Raw genomic sequence first — 20,478 nt, 5'->3', positions numbered from 1 at the left:
ATTAGTTCACCGTCATAACTCAGTGTGCCTATTATGAAAATGAATAGTATTACACACGTATATTTTTCTAAATTGACTACACAATAACTTCATAGATTAACGTAACCTGTAATTAATATAGATTACCGTTATATTTAACAATATAATATGGCTTATTAATATTACGACTTAACATTTACAAATTCTAGAATTTAACAAACGTGATTATTACTACTTAAAACTACTACAACAATATGTTTATATTGTAGACTTTTTTTTTCGTTACTCATGTATATTAATACTGATAAGATGATTAAATGGGATAGGCTTGCACGTAAAAGGCTAAAATAAAACATTACCAAAATCGGTTTATTCTACGACAAAGCTCAGTCGTTCAATGTGGTTGCATGCAAATGGAGTGTCATCAAAGGATTACGGATTTCCAGGAAACAAAAACAGACACACACAGAGCTACATTAACCGAATAAAACCGTAGAAAGTGTATATCAAAAGACATAGCAGCATAATTTCCTATTGCCAGACTTTCTGTATAGTGTCAATCCGAATAAAAGGATTCTACCAGCAGGATAGCCGCGTACCCCGCACCAAAACATCCGCTAACGAGATTATACAATACAAATACTGTTGCATACGTAATAATCGCCTCCGTGAAAACCTTTTAGACAGTGGCAAGGGAAAAGGCCAGTGTAAATGCATAGTGCCGTTAGACCAGAGGGTAGCTGTAAAAATAAATAAACCAAGACGCGGCGCAGCAGCTTTTGGTGGAAAGGACACGGTGTGCCCGGAGAGGAAGAAGGGAAAACGTAGCATAGAATAACCGACTTGGTCGGATAGAGACAAGAAATAAAGGACGACACGAAAACCCGGGTTTCTCGTTTTCATTTCAATGGCCTCTGGTTTAGCCACCCTAGACTACAGATTAAATAGGATTCAAAGGAATATAAAGACGGTGCGACGAAGAATAGAATTATCTGAGGACGTGAACCTTAATAAACTCCCGAGATGTCCGCGGTCAACGGTTCTGTTTATTCTGAGCTTTGATCATCACGTTAAACTATTGTTAAATGCGTAACATGTATAAACTCTCGTGCATCTTTGACGTTAATCAAGTATTGCAACTATGTACTTAATGTCAATCAATCGACAGGGTGCGTCGACTAGGATCAAAAACCAACATAAATTTAGTTGATTTTAGTTAAATCTAAATCGTTGACGAAACGCTGCAGTTTCACGTTCAAAAATCAACTAACAAATGAATGACAAAAAAATATAAATTATTTAATAATTCTGCTGCACCTAAAAATATATGAAAATAATGATCGAGGTAAAAAGATCTATGTCTGCGCTGAAATTAAAACGTAATGCGTGCTGAAGTCAATCTTCTTGACTTTTCTGATTGCATTCTTAAAGAACTTCGGATGAGATCATTACTAATTTTTTTTAAGTAAAGTAATTCTTTAATGAGTAATACAATAGATGTGACTTTAATTAAAAACGCTTTTACAGTGTAAATCGGTTACAGTATAAATGATTTCATTAAGCAGTAGCGTTACTCGTGTATGCATTAAACTGAAATAAAACGTGACGTCGAGGACCGTATGATCTTGTGTGACGATAATTACCAGTGTTTTAGTCGAGTTGATCGAACGGCAGTCCGTCCTTGAATATTCAAATCGTACCTATACACAGAAACGGAAACCGTATTTTTCCATTTAGACTAAACGCCGTGTACGTGATCGTTTGTCCGAGACTTGTAAATGGGATTCGACGGGAAATCGGCGAAAAGCAGCCGAAATGAACAATACCAGAATAGAACGTCGCCGCTGACACTGACGCCACAACACGTTTTCCGTCTGAAGATAATTCGTAGGAATCCGTAAAAAAATCGGTGGCAGTTTTTTTACCGCATGTCGTTTTTCAAATATTTAGGAATGTGGGAGACTGTAATAAAATAATAATAGTATTACCCGTAAGTAAATTAGCCGCTTATCCAGGCCATCCGGAACGTGATGGCCAGGAATGTGCGCATGGGCGAAGGTCGCGTTCGTCTAATGCAGTCGGGTTAGCCGGACCTTACCTTGGCGTTCCTCAGTATCGCGACCGTGAAAATTATTTATACAAGACACCACGAAAAGCATTGCCGAATTACGGAAATCGTCATCATTCCTTAAAGTCGGATTGCGGAACTACTAAGCGTGATATCTTAGGAATTTTTCGTCGTTTTTTATTTTCCTTCAAATTATATAAAAATCAAACAACAGTGTCATAATCTCATTGCGTCGAGCTATTGTAAAACATTTGGGACAGAAAGCAATAGTAGTAACGACTTTCAAAACTTTAACGTACTGTAGTTGCACATAAAACAACTGACTAATTAGAAGCATTACCTATCGAAAGAACTTACTATTGTTAAGACTTAATAATATCTTTACCATTTACTTTGGGACATAATCCGAATAACTTATGATGAATGTTAAACAAATGGATTCAAATGATTTTACCAGTTTGCTAATCTTCGTTTCTGAAAAGTTTAACATTCACTGAACCATGCGAATGAAGGGATGAGGTTGAATTGTTTTAACAATGCAACCTTTATCCCCCTGGTACTCTCTTCTTGTGGCCTTTAGCGAGAACGTGTTAAACCTTTCAGCCTCCGGTACTGAGAGAATTAATATAGATTTTTCACTCGTCCTATCTCTCCATCTCTACTCCTCTAGCAGCATAAACGCTTGGTAAATCCCTTCGTATTTTGGCAGTGTATGCTTGGCTTAATCCTTTCGACTTATCTTTTTTCATTCAGCTTGCGATTTTTTCTCCGTCTCTCTTTATGCATCCTACAAGTACTTTTTTCCTATTTCTTTTTTTAATCCTCTTTTCACAGCGAATCTGTTGCCCATTACATTTAGTTCCTAGGCACACACGCGCGTATATGTATATGGGATCAACGAATCGTTAGGATCAAAGTACTTAACGACTACTTCACCGCTCATTCAGCACAGTTAGAATAAGCTCTATGTAGCTTTAAATGATACCCCTTTCTTATGGTTTTCTGTCTTATGCATTTTAATAGTCATTATATAGTACAGTAAAAAAATCTTCAACATTTTAACGTATTTTTTAATTCAATTTTGAATTTGTTTTCCCCTGCTTGTAAGATACTATAAAACTACTTTTATAATTTGTAAACTATTTACACAGTGTCTTTAAACTAACTAATAAAATAACGCTTATAAAAAATAATAATCATAATGCGTTAATAAAAAATGTCATATATATTATAATCTAAAAAAAACACGTGAAAAATCACGATGCCTCATTTAAACTTTTTTTGTGGCACAATTTATAATTATTAACAATATTTTAGTTGTGACTTTTTTAAATTTTATTAAACTAAAATATATTTTTACTTCTAAATTTAAATATACGGAATCATAAACCACTCAAATATTCTCAACAAAAATAATATAGAAAAAAAAATTGATTTCTTATAGTTATATATATTCCTTGATTTACAGTTAATAATTACTTTTTAGAATCATTCCTTATGACTTATGACCCAAATTTATTATGTTTAATGGCAACATACATTTTTAACTAGCTTATAAAATAGAAAATAAACTAATTAAGAAAATGACTAGTCGATATCAACTTTTGGACCAGTATTTTGGAAGTTACTAACAATTCAATGTATTGACTGGTGGTGAAGAGTGAGCTATATTATTTTTATAACTAAACATTTTTCGCCCGTATTGTTCCTTTCCCCTAGATATAAATATGTCAACAACTTCTAAAATGTTGGTCTAAAGTCGCTATCGACCCGTTTTTAATTAGATTTAAAAAATAAGCTAGTTTATAATTTTCCGTGCTTTTTGTCTCGTCTAGGTACAAAAATGAGAATAACTTTAAAAGTTGTTATCGACTAGTCATTTTCTTAATTAAATTATTTTCTATTTTATAAGCTAGTTAAATATGTTTGTTTCCATTTAAAAAAATGAAAGTTGATATCCATTTAAGTTATAAGGAATGATTCTAAGTAGTAATTATTAATTGATAAATCAAAAACTATGTGTAACTAAAAGATATTAACATTTTTTTTAGTATTTTATTTATTTATTTTGTATAATTATCAATCATTAATTTATAACATTTAAATAATATTATATTTAATTATTTATCGACAAAATTATTAAGTCAATTTATATACACCAAATAACTGTGACAATATATTCACTTTTACGCTTATTTACTTTTTCTTAAATAAAAATATTATTGTGAATTATACCATCACGAAAAGAGCTGTTAAGAAATGTTATACTCTTTTAACTTTCGATCGAATAAAAAATATGGTAGTTCTTTGATAAAAACCTATCATTGCAATTCTCTTTTTAAAAAACTCATCCCACACTGACTACATTACATTTGTAACTTATACATTACGCGCCGGATTCGCGCGTTTCCGGTGGCAAACCTCACTGGCATTTAACACAATGCTCTCAATGCCTTAGTTAGAGATGTGGTTTCTTTTTAAAAGCATAAAGAACAGCAGTCACACAAATCAATATAAGAGATAACAGTTTCACACGATATAGCTACGCGACAGTAGTTATTAAATCTGTTAAAAAATTTTCTTCTTAAACGTAGATAAGGTGGTGTTTCCATTCCCCTTCCATTCATTTGAATATTATTTTTTCCCTTTCGTCCCTATCCACCCTTTCCTCTTTTTAACTCGCACAACAAATACTGTAACTTCTGTTTTTCATTTCCGTTTTATTTCTCCGCTAACTCACGTCCAAAAGCAGAACCACACGCCCGGGCAATACCAATCCGGTTATTTGTATACAAGCGCCAACAAAGACTGAAAACGGTTTCTGATAAGAGCTTATTATTGTCATCAGCCGAAAGAGAAAAACAGCTTTAGCTAATAATGGAAAATGCTTTGAGTAGGTACATCTCTATAAAGAGACCCGCCACCCCAACAGTCAGATAGACACGTACGATATACTACACCGAAACCCTGTGTATTGTTTATCGGGCTGTCAACTTTTGGTTTTGAAAAGTTTTTCCAAAGTGTCATCTTCTCCGTTTTAGCGGAAAATCCGGGAGCGAGGCTTATTCAAACGGTATAGAATAAATATTGTATTAAACGCCGGATGACGATGACGACTTTATCTCAGGAAAACGCTTCGGTAAGTGAAACGTCACTTGAACCCTTCGTTAGGCGACTTCTGAAGAAACTCAATTCCAATTTTATACTCGATAAAGCTTTATACACAAGCATTAAATCATTTTACAATGATTTAATCGAACATGCATGTTTACATCACAATTCCTAAATTTTACGTGTATTTATTTGTATAAAACGTAATCATTTGCACTACATTGTAGTAATTGTAACTTCCATAGCCGTTTCAAAAATAATTCAAATAATATAAAACTGATAATATAAATGAAACATACATAAATGTTATTAGTTTATCAACATTCAACACAAAATGTATTTTTGACAAATACATAAAATATTTTATTACAAGCTGTAATTATTTTGTAAACAAAAAAAAAAAAAACACAAAATGTATCGACAGTATAATCATAAAATGTACTCAGCATGGTCTGTAAACAATTGTACATCTTCAAAATTACTTGTATATTACATATAGTAAAAAAAACAATCTTGATAAGAGTTAAATACTTTCATGAAATATTAACTCTGAAATTTGACGAGTGAGTGGCAGCTTTCTTCACATTAATTATATTTTGTATTAAAATTTGAAAAAAAATACTGTTCATATTTTGGTATTTAAATAATTTTGCAAAATAAGAGAAAAAAATTATATCTTCAATTTTATAAGTTTAATACGATTAAAATACGTTTTCCATAACAAAGATTTCAAAATATATGTATAAATTAAAATGAAAATTATACTAAAAATATTAATTAAACACTAAACAATTTAAAACGATATTTTAAATATTTTAGTATTTATTATTTTAATTTAAAAAAATATTAGCCACGAATGTTCAATTATTATTATATGTATTTTAAAAAAAATTATTAAGTTCAATCATTAATTTTTGTTTTAGCAAAATCTATTCCGGTACATTGTGTAGTAGAGTCTATAAATCATGTATACCAATGGAGTCAAAAATATTATTCTACAGTTAATCGTTCAAAAGGACATGTCGAATTAGATAGATTTGTCATTATTCCCAATAACACTGCATTTAGAGATCTAACCGAAGCTGCGTTAATAAGACTTGGATATTCTAAAGATATTGCAGCTGCTTCAAAAGGACTAGTTGTATTAAAAAACTGGTTACCGCTAGAATTAGATTCAATCGCTGAGGATCCTGTATTGACTGTCAGTGACGTTTTAGGAGAACTAACTACTTTAGCTACTCTTAGAATACTAGTATTCAGGTAAGTAATTACACACGAAGGGAGACCGGGATAGTTGAAACAAACGTCTACAGTATTCAATTTTTATAATTCTTAGATCATTAGGCACACCACAATTAATATTAAAAATCTTTTCAACTAATCAGTTTCCTTTTTATGTGTAATACGAACAAATGAAAATTAATGTTTAACTACATTTTTTAGAGAGTCGAAAAATAGATTTACGGATTTGAAAGAAAAACTACTCAAGTTGCTTTTAGTTCAAAGTCAAACACAATTAGCTTCTTCAGGATGTCCACTCGATGAAGCCATAATATTACAAATGATGAAAGTAGGACAAGCCTGTCCAGATATACCAGAGGATTTGTACAAAAAATTCGAACAATGGTGGATAATGCAATCTTCTTCCGTAATCCCTAAAATTCAACAATCGGTATTATCACAATCGGTCAGAGATTTATTTTATCGTAACGGCTCATCTCCAAGACAAACAAACCTCCAGGATAATCTTTCGGATTGCATTATATCTAAGAATGAAAATAAGCCACTAGGACTTCAGGTATACCTTTGTAAAAATACTATTTTTCATTAAACAATGACGAATAGAAATAAAAATAATTGCATTGACACCACATCATATTTTTTTCAGTCTGTAACTCACAATCAGTTTCAAGCACAGAAAACTCGTATGCGAACAAGTTTCGACACAGAACTAGAACTTCCTAAGTTACAAGCATGGTTTGCAGAAAACCCTCATCCCAGTAGACAACAAGTAAGTGTACATAATAAAATTCTCCATTAAACATTTGTCAATAATTTAATAATTTTCTTTTGTACATAAACAGATTCATCAATATGTAAGTGAACTTAATAATTTAGAATCGCGAAAAGGCCGTAAGCCGCTAGATGTGAATAATGTTGTGTATTGGTTTAAAAATGCCAGAGCAGCACAAAAACGCGCTGAAGTGCGTAGTACGGGACCTAGTAAGTCTGTTTTCTTTATTCTAATTTGTATTTGTATCATGATCGTATGCTAAAATTTTTTCTTCGAAATGAATTTAGGCGCTAACGAAACAAATCCGTCGAATAACGATTGCAGTGTGAATGGTTACTGCAAAAGTAGAAGTCCGAGTGAACATGGTGGAAAATCATACAGCGGCCAAGGTTCAGTAAGTGATGCCGAAAATGATGATGATGACGAATTCGAAGAGAGTCGAGATGAAGAAGACGTAAAACCTATGAGCCCCCCCTCAGAACAGCCAATATCTCTAACTACACATGGAAGATTCAGTAATGGAGATATAGAATCCCCTCGTTCGCAATCTCGCAATTCTCAACTCAGCTCTGAACATAAGGTACATTTATACTTTTATTTAGTAATATTTTATTTTCTAGTAGCAATGACATTTTACGAATTCAAATTTAATATTTTACTTTCAATGACGACCTTCTAATTAACTGATTTAATGAAATCAGTAAAAAAATATCTGTCAAACGAACTTGATATTTTCTTAACTCACATAATAAGTGACTATAGTTTTTTTTTAAACATAAAATGATATTATAGAATATTAGATTATATATGAATCATCCAGTTGCAAGATGACGTATGTCAGTATGCATTTAGCGTTGATAAAATGGTAACATTGTTCCCGAAATACGTATCCGCGATTTTTAGTAATTTTTGTGACACAGAGCTAAATGATTTTTAGTTTTAAATAAGCGTTTTTAAATACATACATAAAATTTTTAATTAAAAGAAAAATTTTTTTGAACATGCTTTGTTCTTTTACTTTTCTATTATTTTTGTGGTAATAATATATTACATAATATATTATAATATAATATATATTATTATTATATACAGAGTGGCCCACCACTCACTGACAACTTAAATAACTTTTGATCCAGTTAATATTTTTAGTTGATTTTTTTTTTAAATAATATTTATACGTTAGGTCTATAGCTATATCTCAATAATTAATTTTTTTACATTTTATTAAAAATATTAATTATTTTAAAATTTTAAATAAAATGTAAAAAAAAAATCTAAGATAGCTATTTTGTAGAGTAGAATTTAAGAAAAATTTTAGTAAAAAAATATCTTATTAATATTCAGTAGTAAATATTCTGTAGCGTTTTGAAGTTTGTAAAAATTTGAATTTTCATGTACTATTTTACGGTTATAAACATTGAAATACGTATTGAGAAAAGGACAGAAGAAAACGCTATCTTTTCATGATTACTGTGTATACATATGATGATAGTGTGTATACATTACAAACTTGGCATAAATACCATGATAAGAAATTAGATAAGGCAATTATTACTTATCACTCTCATTCAAAAGTATATTGAAAAGATAGCGTTTTCTTCTGTCCTTTTCTCAATACGTATTTCAATGTTTAATACCGTAAAATAGTACATGAAAATTCAAATTTTCACAAACTTCAAAACGCTACAGAATATTTACTACTGAATATTAATAAGATATTTTTTTACTAAAATTTTTCTTAAATTCTACTCTACAAAATAGCTATCTTAGATTTTTTTTTTACATTTTATTTAAAATTTAAAAATAATTAATATTTTTAATAAAATGTAAAAAAATTAATTATTGAGATATAGCTATAGACCTAACGTATAACTATTATTTTAAAAAAAAATCAACTAAAAATATTAACTGGATCAAAAGTTATTTAAGTTGTCAGTGAGTGGTGGGCCACCCTGTATATATATATATATAGACAATTTTTTTAATTTATTCTCAGAAAACTTTCTTAGTGCGTATTCTACTTTATTTTATATTTATTTATTTATCTAGTTCATATTTATTTTATTGTGTATACAATAAAAAATAAGTTTATAAATTAAGAAAACAGTGGTGGATAGATTCGTTGAAAATTTTCTGTGGGTCACTGTTTGTCTTTATAATATAATATAAACACAATACAGTATAAACTATTTATTAGAGTTCTAAATGAACATTAATTTTGAGACTCAGTCCAACAATACACAATATAAAGCCTGATCCGCCCGTTCCATTTACAAATTCACAAATTTTGTCCCATTCCAAGCCATCAGTGGCATATTTAAAAGTTCATCGGTGGGGGATTGGATTTAGTGATGATAAATTTCTTTTTTTTTACTCGTCACTTATATTTGGACTCTAGTAAGTATAGTAAATGTATGTGATAATTGTTATCACAAATTTTTCATTTTAACATATAAATGATAAATCAATATTTGATGACCACAAATGATTTAATTGAGAACATAAAACATAAATACATTCTGCCAAATAATTTAGATCACAGCATGTTCAGGATGTTGATCACCCCCAACGCTCCACCTGACCTTCAATCAACATAATTAAGCCCAAGCGATCAGGTTTTTTATACCAGGTCAATCGGATTATTCGAGCAACGAATCCAACATTCTAAATACCATTTGTTTAACAATTTATATTACATTTCTTAATTTTTGAGCGGGATAAATTTTAAGTTATCAGAACATACCTCCCTAAAAGATTGGTTTGATAAAAGTAACACTCAAGAGTAATAAATAAAATATTTCAAATTGAGTTTTGAAACTGTTTTTTATAATGATAATTTATCATTATTACTTTTTAACAATATTTAACGTCACGAAAACAATTTTAAGTGTCATCAATTTTTAGCTTCGACGCGAAACTACGAAGGTATTGGCTTTGTGATAGTGTGATATTTTGTGTCGGTCCGTGAAAATTTATATTGGATTGATTTAATGATCAATACGTCAAAAGAACCTGATATTAATTTAGTTGCACCTGTCGTCACCAAAAATCGAAAAAACATTTAATTTAGGAATTCAGAAAAATATCTCAAAATAGTGCTACTTTCAAAAAATATATATAATTTTAAAACTCACACAACAATTTTTATAAAAAAAAATGATTCCAATAAAATTCTATTGATATGCTTTTTGTGAAAATCATTTTTTTTTTCATTCTATTAATTGCATTTATAAAGGTAATGGTAATCAAAGAGGAGCCGCCAGATAAAGAAAAAACAACTGGACTAAATAATAATAATTATGATGACGAAGAAGATTTCGATGAGGACATGGAAGATGACGGGTCGGACGCAGAAAGTTGTAAACAAGAAACATCGAGCCCGGACCAACTATCCATTAGACACTCGGTTACCCCGACAATGTTTCACGGTACACCAGCTGATTTAAATCAATCAATTGTTCGACCAGGTTTCCCGATTGTACCCAACTCAATGTTTAACCACAGTTTTATGTATATGAGCCAGTGTTTACCTGGTTTTAACATGGGACGGCGACCTCAATCCGATACTCCTCCACCACAATCGCAGCAATCACAGGTTTGATAAAAACATTTTTATTCTGATTACATTTTACTTAGCACATGTTTGTTATTTCTTTAAATAAAAAAATCTAGAACTCTATGAGTAGATTTATAGCTAGATAATTACGCGTTGTTGCTCGTTTAAATAGACACTCGAAGGAATAACTAGGGAAAATAATCTCCTTGTAAATGCAAGAGTCGTATTTATAATGAATAAAAATTTGCGTGTTTTGTTTATTTGGAGAAGCTGCAAATTAACAAAAGGTTTAGAAGTCTTCTTGAACATGGTTCTAATAATGTTTATCAGGAACCCAAACACTAGAAATTATTTTACCAAAAACACCTAAATATAAATTGTTGATCATATACAAAAGTTCACAATATTTTGACAAATCTAATAACTTTTGCTTTACTTCTAGTTTAATAATTTATGCATTTTAAGACTACGTTAAAATAATATTTTTATTACTAATAAAAAATCATTTTTTTTTATTTAAAAAATAAAATTAGGTATGTGCCATGGGTGGGTACAGTTTGTACTGATGTATGTTTATACTCCTATCGCACTACAGATACACTCCATGTATTAAAATGCTTAAAACTTAGTTAATACTCATTTAATACTATTATTGGCCAATCAGAATTTCTATAAAAAAAACCGTTACTTTTGATTTAAAAATTAAAATATATTTTTGATTTTTAAAAAATAATATAAAGTATTCATTTAATGTATATATTGTTATAATTCAAAATATTTCGTTATAAATTATTCTATTTATTATAATTAGTGATTATTTCATTTGTCAAAACATCATGGACTATTCTGTATAAATAAATAAATATAGAGCAAAATAAGAACTTTTATTAGAAATTTTCCAATATTTGTAATGAGAATAATTAGTATTTTTTTTTTTTTTTTTTTTGATTAATGAAAATCATAACTTGTAAATTTTATGTTTATTCGTGTGTAAACATTTAAAACGTAAAATTAAATTCAAAATACTTCATCAAGAAAAAGCTTTAATAAATATTGTAAATTAAATAGTATTTCATTAAATTTCTAAAAGCCTGACCGTTACATTTTGACAAACTAAAAGTAAAGCAAGATATAAAATAAAAAAGCAAGAAAGATTGATCTAGGATAACAATCTAAGAAATTAAAGCATTATAACTTTGAATTTCTTATGATTAAAGAAGTTATATTTCCTTTGGAAATTCTTATTGTACAATTGAAGTTTATAACAGGTAGCTAATCGATAAGTACTGATTTATTGTTATTGAACACACTACTCATTAAGCCATCCGAATTCCAACATTAATATTATATTATTAATGTTTTAATAATACTTTATATTAATATTTGAAACATACAATAAAAAGTTCAAGCAAATACGTAATAATAAATTTAAAATTTAAAGTCTACTCAACATTCGATTATGCAATTCTAATTAAAATTTAACTAACCATCTATCGATCTTAATGTTTTTATTGTTTCTTTTTATTTTATTAATTTTTTTTAACGCAAAATCACACATTTCGAGTGTAAAATTATTTATTTGACATGAAAAATGAACAATCTTAGCGTATACCGTTAATTGTAATTGATCACCACAAAATGCTCGTAATAATTTTTTTTATTGATGTGTGTTAACAGATATCGTCAGCTGCTAATGTCGCCGGCCTTAATTTGTCAGCGTTGGCCGAAGAGCGTCGGAAACGAAATCGAACATTTATCGACCCGGTCAGTGAAGTTCCAAGACTTGAACAATGGTTTGAGCACAATACTCATCCATCGCACAGCCTAATTGCTAAATATACTGACGAATTAAACCGTATGCCATATCGGCAAAAGTTTCCCAGGCTCGAGTCAAAGAACGTACAATTTTGGTTCAAAAACCGCCGAGCCAAATGTAAAAGGCTAAAAATGTCTTTGTACGATGCTATATCGCCAAAAGATCAGTTCACTATGCCCACTTACCTCAGCCATGACTAGATACATTTTCGAGGGCGCCACATAACTCAAGAACTTCAAAATGAACACGTTTGCAAAACTGAAGTAACGCGTCCTTAATAGATATTTATTGCTGCACCTGTCAACTCTTCTTTATTCCATCTTCTAACATCATCTACCACGGCTGTGTATTACTCGGTTATTTTTGAAAATTATCTCCTCTTCTAGATACTACACTAGTCAAGAACGGTTTGTATTTCCTGTCTACACATTTGTAGAACTCATTTCTTTTCCTGTCGTCAAAAAAACTTGTTAAAAAAAATTGTAAATTTTGACGCAATTGTTTTCAGTATTGTTTTATTTTAAGAAAACTATTTACATGTTACATGTTGATTTTTATTATCACTAATATACTTAGTTTGAACACATAAGCGATTATGCAACATTGAAAGTCTAATTAATATGAATGGTTAAGGAAAAATAATAGATTATAATAAGTATGTTATTTTGATTTTGGTTAATTAACTAAGCGTTCTAATTCGTACACTACATTCATTAAACAATAAATTGGACTTTTATGATCTCTTGCTTTGATTATTTTATTTGTTTTTTTTTAGTTTGTTATTGTTTGTTTTTGTTGTTTAATTATTTTAAAATTACATCATCATCGCTATATCTGTTTTATATAATTTCTTAGTGCACATTTTAAGACCTTATTAGAGTAAGGTCTATTAATTTAACTTTAAGCGATATAGTATAGGGCATTCATCTACATCATCGAAACCAAAGATTTATTTTATTTTTTTTTATTACTATTTAAAAAACTGTTTTGAACAAATACTGTATAGTTAAGTTCTGTATTATTTAATATGTCAAATATAAAAAAAAAACTACATTTATATAGTACTAAGTTAGCTTTTGAATAGTTGTTTAGGGTTTTGTTGGATAAGCGTTTAAGCGTTGTTTTTATTTTAATTTAAGTTGTTTTTACTAGATTGAAAATAAATAAAATAACCTAATTATCATTAATTTTTTTTAAATACCTAATTGTATAATTTTTCCAAGTTCATCAAATACAAGGTATTTCGACGGGAAACAATGTAGTGTTTTTATTTTTAATTATCCTATATTGCTTTTACTCCATACAGTATTGATATATAAGTAACAGATACTTTTTGGGGTAAGATAAAATGACAATGTTTTATGAATAATGTTATAAGAATTCAATACTGATTTAAATAAGTTTTTGCAAGCTATATTTCCCGCCGTGTATTTTTAATTCTGAAGAGCTTAAGAAATAAAAATTAGCTTAGTACAAGGGAAAATGGTGACTATAACAAACGTAATTTAAAACATAATCCATAATTTAAACAATGTTATTTTAAATGTTTATAAATAAAGATTTAAAATTGTATTTAAAAAAGTCAACGTTTGTAGAGTGGTACAAGCTTCTTATTTTTATTTTAAAGAAATCTTAGCAAAACAAAACGTGGTTTAGAGTAAAAGATTGAAGGATTTGATATAGTCTTATAAAAACATCGAACGGACGTGGATATTTGATTAACATTTTTATTATTTTAATTTTATACTGTTGAAACAACATCTCCCTCGGTAAACTCTAAATAAGATATTGAATACTTCAAGATTGTAATTAGTTTTATAAAATAAATAAAATTTTATTTATGAGATTCAAATTTTAACTATAACTTCTCAATCTACTGAATTGAGTAAGTGTTCTAGTAGGAATTCAATGAGGTATGTTTTATAGTATTTTTAATCGAATAATTAAAATTAAAAGCATCACATCCACAATTAAATTTAGACATAATAAATTAATTGAAAAATATTTATTATATAATATGTTGTGGGTACTACTAAGAACAATTTCTTCTTTGATCAAAGTTGTTATATTTTTTTTTAGAAAATACTTACTGAATAACGAAAACATCATACTAAATAAAAACAAATTATTATTAAAATAATTAATAAGTTATAAGTTAAAAAATGAATTGGTCAATATTTCTTCACCTCTATGAAAAGGATTGTTTTCAAATATTTTTCATTTTCCAGATTGTCTTCAGAAAAATAATAATCATATATATTAATGAAAAAACACATTTTATTGCATATTCCCACAAAATAACCGCTTTTTCATTAATAATCGAAAATTCATCTAACAAAAAATAAAATTCAAATAATAAATATAAAAAATATAGGTTGTTTAAAAATTAAAAAACTTCAGAATAATAGTAAAAATGTTAGTTACGAGAATTTTTGTTTGAAGGGACATAATACACGTATATCCATTGAAGCAAATAAGTTTTTCCAATTACACCATTCGGCTAGCTCTTAATTTGCATTAAATTTTGAAAAGTTTTAATAAATATTTTTTCATAAATAGATGAAAAAAACACAATTCTAAGAGAATTTACAATAATGTCAAATTTTAATGAATTTAAAAGGTATAAAAATAAATTAATACATTTCAAAGTTAAAAAAAGCCAATTAAAATTTCAGGCGTAACAATACTACATAATATGTGTTAAAGTTAAACTGTTGCCATCTCCAAATATTTAAATAAAACTGAGTTAATGAATTGAATTTCATTTCAAATTAAAAAAAAAATTGTGAAGAACCTATACCCTTTTTTATACACTTTCTTAGTATAAGCAGGATGATTGTTTTATCATTGACCACATAATTAATGGAAAAATAAAAATAATATTAACAATTTTTTTTTTGTTTCGGTTTCTTTTAGTTACATATTTTTCTTATTTTATCAGACATGGAAAATTTTTATGTTCATTTCTTATACTATACAAAAGTGTCAACATTATTTTATAAAGTAGCAACATGCATAATTAACACTTTAATAGAAAATGAACCACTAAGGAAATAACTGGTCGTTGATAACTTTTGAATTAGTAGTTCTTGAGTTATGAATATTTTTATAACTGGGTGAGAGAATTATATTATTATTATTTTTATTTTTCGACTAATTAAGTTGTTAATGATAAATGAACCACTCTATATATGGAAAAATTATCGACTATAATTATAGAATATTGACTAGCTGGGACTCTAGTAAGGCTTTAATAATAACATACTTTAATAATTAACTTGGACGTTAATTGTGAACTGTTATCTAATATTAAGCCTACAAAGTTAATGCAGTCATAAGAATGAATTACAAAAACAGTAAGTATGTGTTAATTGCTATAATAGTTATAAAAATCTTCTTTTCGCAAAAAAAAACCTATATTAATAACTCAACTAAGATCTACTCACAAGGTGTTTCTTAAGTTTAGATNAGTCATAAGAATGAATTACAAAAACAGTAAGTATGTGTTAATTGCTATAATAGTTATAAAAATCTTCTTTTCGCAAAAAAAAAACCTATATTAATAACTCAACTAAGATCTACTCACAAGGTGTTTCTTAAGTTTAGATAAACTTTATCAAAAGTTTACTATGTATAAACTTGATTATTAACGGTTGAACTAGAATTTTGTTCCAACGATAGAATACAAAGTAAGCTTTTATAAATCTTCGTTTTAAACGCACATTTTCTGTTTGCTTTTAACACTAAGATGTTTTATTTAACAATTAAATGTTTTAGACGTTTGAATGGCTGGCTCCAACTCTCGAAACTAGTTTAATGGTAAGTTTAAATAAGTATTTTGAAAATCCGCTATTTACTTGACAGTCAGTTATAAGAATCAAGGCTGGTCTAGTTAACACGTTTTTTTGACTTGTTATTAGATTATATTTAGAAACAGAACGTGTTTTTCTATCAACTATAACATAATTGATACAAAAACACTATTTTAAAAATAATTGATATATTATAAAAATGATTTTAAAAGTACAACTAGAATTTCACCGTTCTATTGTTTATTATTTTTTAAGGTAGTGTGACTAGTTTCAAACATGAAATTATTCATCAGGTAATAATGAAGGCAACTGGAGTATGAAACGTACTTAGCTAAAAGCATTATATTCTACATTGCCCACGTGTCTCTGTGCTGCTATTCACCGACAAAAGTAAAAATTTTGGGAAGACAATAGAAAACGGGTTTAGTATAAGCTTTTTTCGGTCGCAGTTCATTCGAGAGATAATATACTTAAGATACACTGTTTTAAGCGTAACGTTGATGCGGATTAATTTTGTCGAAGAAATACATTGTTAAACGAACAAACTCTGGTACTTGAGGGTTGCACGGGGGTAAGGAGCAAGAGGTAAGGTAATAATAGTCTTATGAGACGGCGGCGTTCGGTGTGTAAAACCGCAATTTTGTTGTTATTATAATCGGGTCGTGAGAAATATCCGCAGCCTGTCGCAGTCGGATAGAAAGACACGCGAGCCGCGTATATCAAGAGAGCACGCCGACAATCCTTCCCTACACCGTTTTGGCCGCCATAAAAGAGCCGGGCGAGGAAGGGTAGTGGTAAATAAACCGTGATGAAATACTTGAGGAGACAAGTTCGTCGAGTGTAAACGGCGGCGAAGGTTTAAAAGTTCCCGTTTAAAATCGACTTGAACGCAAAGTTCACAGCTCGGCTTTATTGTTTATCTCCGTAGCGCCGTTGTTAATGCCAACGCGCGGATTTCACCTTTTGTATCGCTGGGCTCGTTCGCGCGTTATGTTCAACCCGGCGATATTTCTCTTCGCGACCCCGAAAACCTGTAGCCACCAACCTCTTCTACCCCTACCACCCAGCACGTCCGATATCTACAGCAGAAACCAAATTCAATATTTATCACCGTGTATGATGTTTCTTTTACACATTTATTTCGTTTCCAATCACACCGCGCCAGTCGTATGAAACAACTCGCGGTACTTACGAGGGTAGGAAAACGCTGTACGCGTATTTATAGTAAGGGTGCGCAATTCATTCGTATTATATATTTAATTGTCAATCTTCAATTGTTGTTATATTAACAAATATACCGATTTCAATACATTAACCGTTTTATATTTTTTTAATTATATTGTCATTTAAATTATTATTAACAAATATTTTAATAAACAGGAATTTTCAATTATTAACAGTCCAGGGTCTTTATTCCTTTCCCTTGAGTTGGTAAACTGAAATCCATATTAAAAAAGGATGTTATACGAAAATGAAAATAAATTAATCAAATATTTTAACAAAGCAAGATTTATCAATCACAATAACTCCATTTTAAGTTTTCACTTTTATAATTTCTTGAATTTTCATCTTCTTTTAAGCTCGACTTGTTTATACGACAAGTGCCCGTTTTTAATCTGTGTCGCCAATAATTCTACGATGTTAAGCCAACAATGTGTTTTTGTAACTTATGAATATTGTAGAAAATAATAATTCCAATTATTTTTTTTCGAATAAAACTTATATTTCACATTTGTTAGAAAACCTTTTAACATTGAGTTTTTCATTTTGTAAATAATTGCAATATTTATTCAAACAGTTAGAGACACGCCTTAAGAACTTATTAAAAATGTTATTTGACGCGAATAATGACGAGTCAAAACGCATAGACTGAAAATGTCTAACATCTTTTTATTTGTTTAACGATTTATAAAGGCGAACGAGATAGACACAAAGAAAAGTATATACCGACAATGCTCTTTTGAATTAATGACTGGCGAGCATTCTTAAATTATATTAAATGGCTACTAAAAAGTGACAAAATAATTTTGGAGAAACGCGATACAAGAGCAAATATAAAGCTCTTTACCGGAGTAGCAAAAATATAGTATATATTATTATATTTATTATTATATTTATATATAATGTAAACTCCGACAGTATCTTCTCTGGGAACCGGCTGCGACGGCGGCAGCAGTAGAAAGCTCGCAAATAATAATAATAATATAAAGCGCGAGAAAGCTATAATTCAACCGGCAGCCAACATTAAGATTACTAATCTTTAATCCTCGGGTACCACCACACTCCTACCGTCTCCCGTTGCATATCACCTACACCGCCAACTCGTTGGACTAGCACCGCCGCCGCCGACCGTGTCCCTGTACCACGCACGAGGTGCTACCGTCCGTCCCGCCCAAAGTTAAGATTTACGGGCCCGAAGGCATTATACGAGTCTCGGAATCTTCCACGGCGAATTATTATGATATAACGCTAAGAAATCGTTATTATATGGTAACGGGCTTATCTCGGGTACACGCACAGCCTCTGCGTCGTCCTCTCGCGTTCGCCGTGTAGCTCGTTTTTTCTCCCGCGGCGCGAACCCCTACTACCTCGCGTACAGCGATCAAACACACACTTCTCCACCGTGTTTATTCCGCTATTTTTCCCCCTCCGACACGCAGCTAAGAAATATAAAATATTACCCTTCGGTCCCGTGCGATGGTCCCCGCCGGTATCAATCCTATTATTATTACTGTACAACAGATAAACCCTTCGCTGCGTACCGATGCGACCGCTTTTATTTTAAACGTTACAACAGCATAATTATAATAACAATTAAATGTTTACGCAGTACAAGTGCCCAATAATGTGATCAAAATTTAACTGCCATCCAAATTTGTTAGCTTGAGAGACATGTAACGTTTTGTAATTGTATTGTCATACGTTTAATCTTAAACAGAAGTCTATTAACATATTTTGCTTATAACTAGTTGTTGAAAAATTACTGTTGTACAAATAGGTTAATTATTAATTTTGATTTCTTAGATATCCTTAATTTAAAATTAATTGTTATTTTAAGTCACCAACTCACTTTTGCCTAGGGTCCCACGATTAAAATTATACGGGCATAGATCAAAAACGAAACAAATTATTAATATTATTTCTAAACAATTTTTTTTTTTCTAAAATTAATAAAAAGGGACTTTTGAAAACGTGTTTGCATTGAGCTTCGCTATATCGAGCACCGACACTAAATATATAAAAGAAATTATGTAAACATCGTCTCCTTTCAAACATTTTTAATTTTAAATTAACTCGGAAATAATTAGAAGTTTTTCTTAAACGCATTTTTGAAATTACCCAAAAATGATAATATATTTTACTAATTGTACCTTTTATTTTCTATGAAAACATTTCCATGTTTTAAATCTCGACTTTTGTTCAAAACATTGACATAAGATAAAAATAAAAAAGTATTGGCAGCGGTGGGATTCGAACCCACGCCTCCGAAGAGACTGGTGCCTTAAACCAGCGCCTTAGACCGCTCGGCCACGCTACCGAAGTAGCAATCACAAGTCAAAGAAACCTACATACATAAAAAAAAATATGAATGCTATAAATAAATGCCTAGTTTGTTAAAATGATGTAAAAGAAAACATTTTTCTAGTGTTTCTATGAATAAATTAACTCTCCACGTAAAAAAATCAATACAGCGCAAGGTAGTTCATAAAATAAAATATAACCCTTCCAAAATATAAATGACTCCTACTCTTAAAAGAATGTTAGTTTTCCACCACAAAAAAAATGAAAAAAAAAAATATTTCTATCTAACTACGGTATGGTGGCCCATATAAAATTTTTCATAGATAACACATCATGTTAATACCATTTTTTTTCTCAATTCTTTGAAAATATTTCCCTTAATAACAATATTCTAACTTGTGACTAAAGATATATATTTTTTATCTTATTCATTTAATAGAACACTATTATAATATGATTTTATTACCCTAAAACTTTAGAGTAAACGTTTTACATTTTAACTGCGAGAAAAAACAATATTATATATATATATATATATATAAGTAATATGTTATAAAACTTAACTACTCCTGTATATAATAATATAATAAAAATTAATCA

The 20,478-nt window shown here is 29.6% G+C and overlaps 1 protein-coding gene and 1 non-coding gene across 3 annotated transcripts in view; one reads left to right on the top strand and one right to left on the bottom strand.

Annotated features, from left to right (window-relative positions):
* The window catches only part of LOC126903978 (homeobox protein dve-1), a 45,285-nt gene extending 31,498 nt beyond the window's left edge, over nucleotides 1–13,787 (top strand). For both annotated transcript variants that reach the window (XM_050682588.1, XM_050682597.1), the window contains 7 exons: nucleotides 6,082–6,418; nucleotides 6,602–6,956; nucleotides 7,047–7,169; nucleotides 7,243–7,381; nucleotides 7,460–7,752; nucleotides 10,408–10,767; nucleotides 12,406–13,787. In XM_050682588.1, the coding sequence (XP_050538545.1) occupies nucleotides 6,082–6,418; nucleotides 6,602–6,956; nucleotides 7,047–7,169; nucleotides 7,243–7,381; nucleotides 7,460–7,752; nucleotides 10,408–10,767; nucleotides 12,406–12,744 (1,946 nt within the window). In that variant the 3' untranslated portion in view covers nucleotides 12,745–13,787. The remainder of the gene's footprint in view (nucleotides 1–6,081; nucleotides 6,419–6,601; nucleotides 6,957–7,046; nucleotides 7,170–7,242; nucleotides 7,382–7,459; nucleotides 7,753–10,407; nucleotides 10,768–12,405) is intronic.
* Nucleotides 13,788–19,812: 6,025 nt separating this feature from the next.
* On the bottom strand, nucleotides 19,813–19,894 carry Trnal-aag (transfer RNA leucine (anticodon AAG)). Its single transcript has one exon. It is a non-coding gene; the product is annotated as a tRNA-Leu (tRNA).
* Between the last annotated feature and the right edge of the window lie 584 nt (nucleotides 19,895–20,478).

The sequence above is a fragment of the Daktulosphaira vitifoliae genome, unplaced genomic scaffold (assembly GCF_025091365.1).
Source record: "Daktulosphaira vitifoliae isolate Bord-2020 unplaced genomic scaffold, ASM2509136v1 Scaffold_1, whole genome shotgun sequence".
In the NCBI taxonomy this organism is placed as follows: domain Eukaryota; kingdom Metazoa; phylum Arthropoda; class Insecta; order Hemiptera; family Phylloxeridae; genus Daktulosphaira; species Daktulosphaira vitifoliae.
Note: the sequence above shows the minus strand (reverse complement) of the source record. Positions and strands in the feature narration are given on the sequence as shown.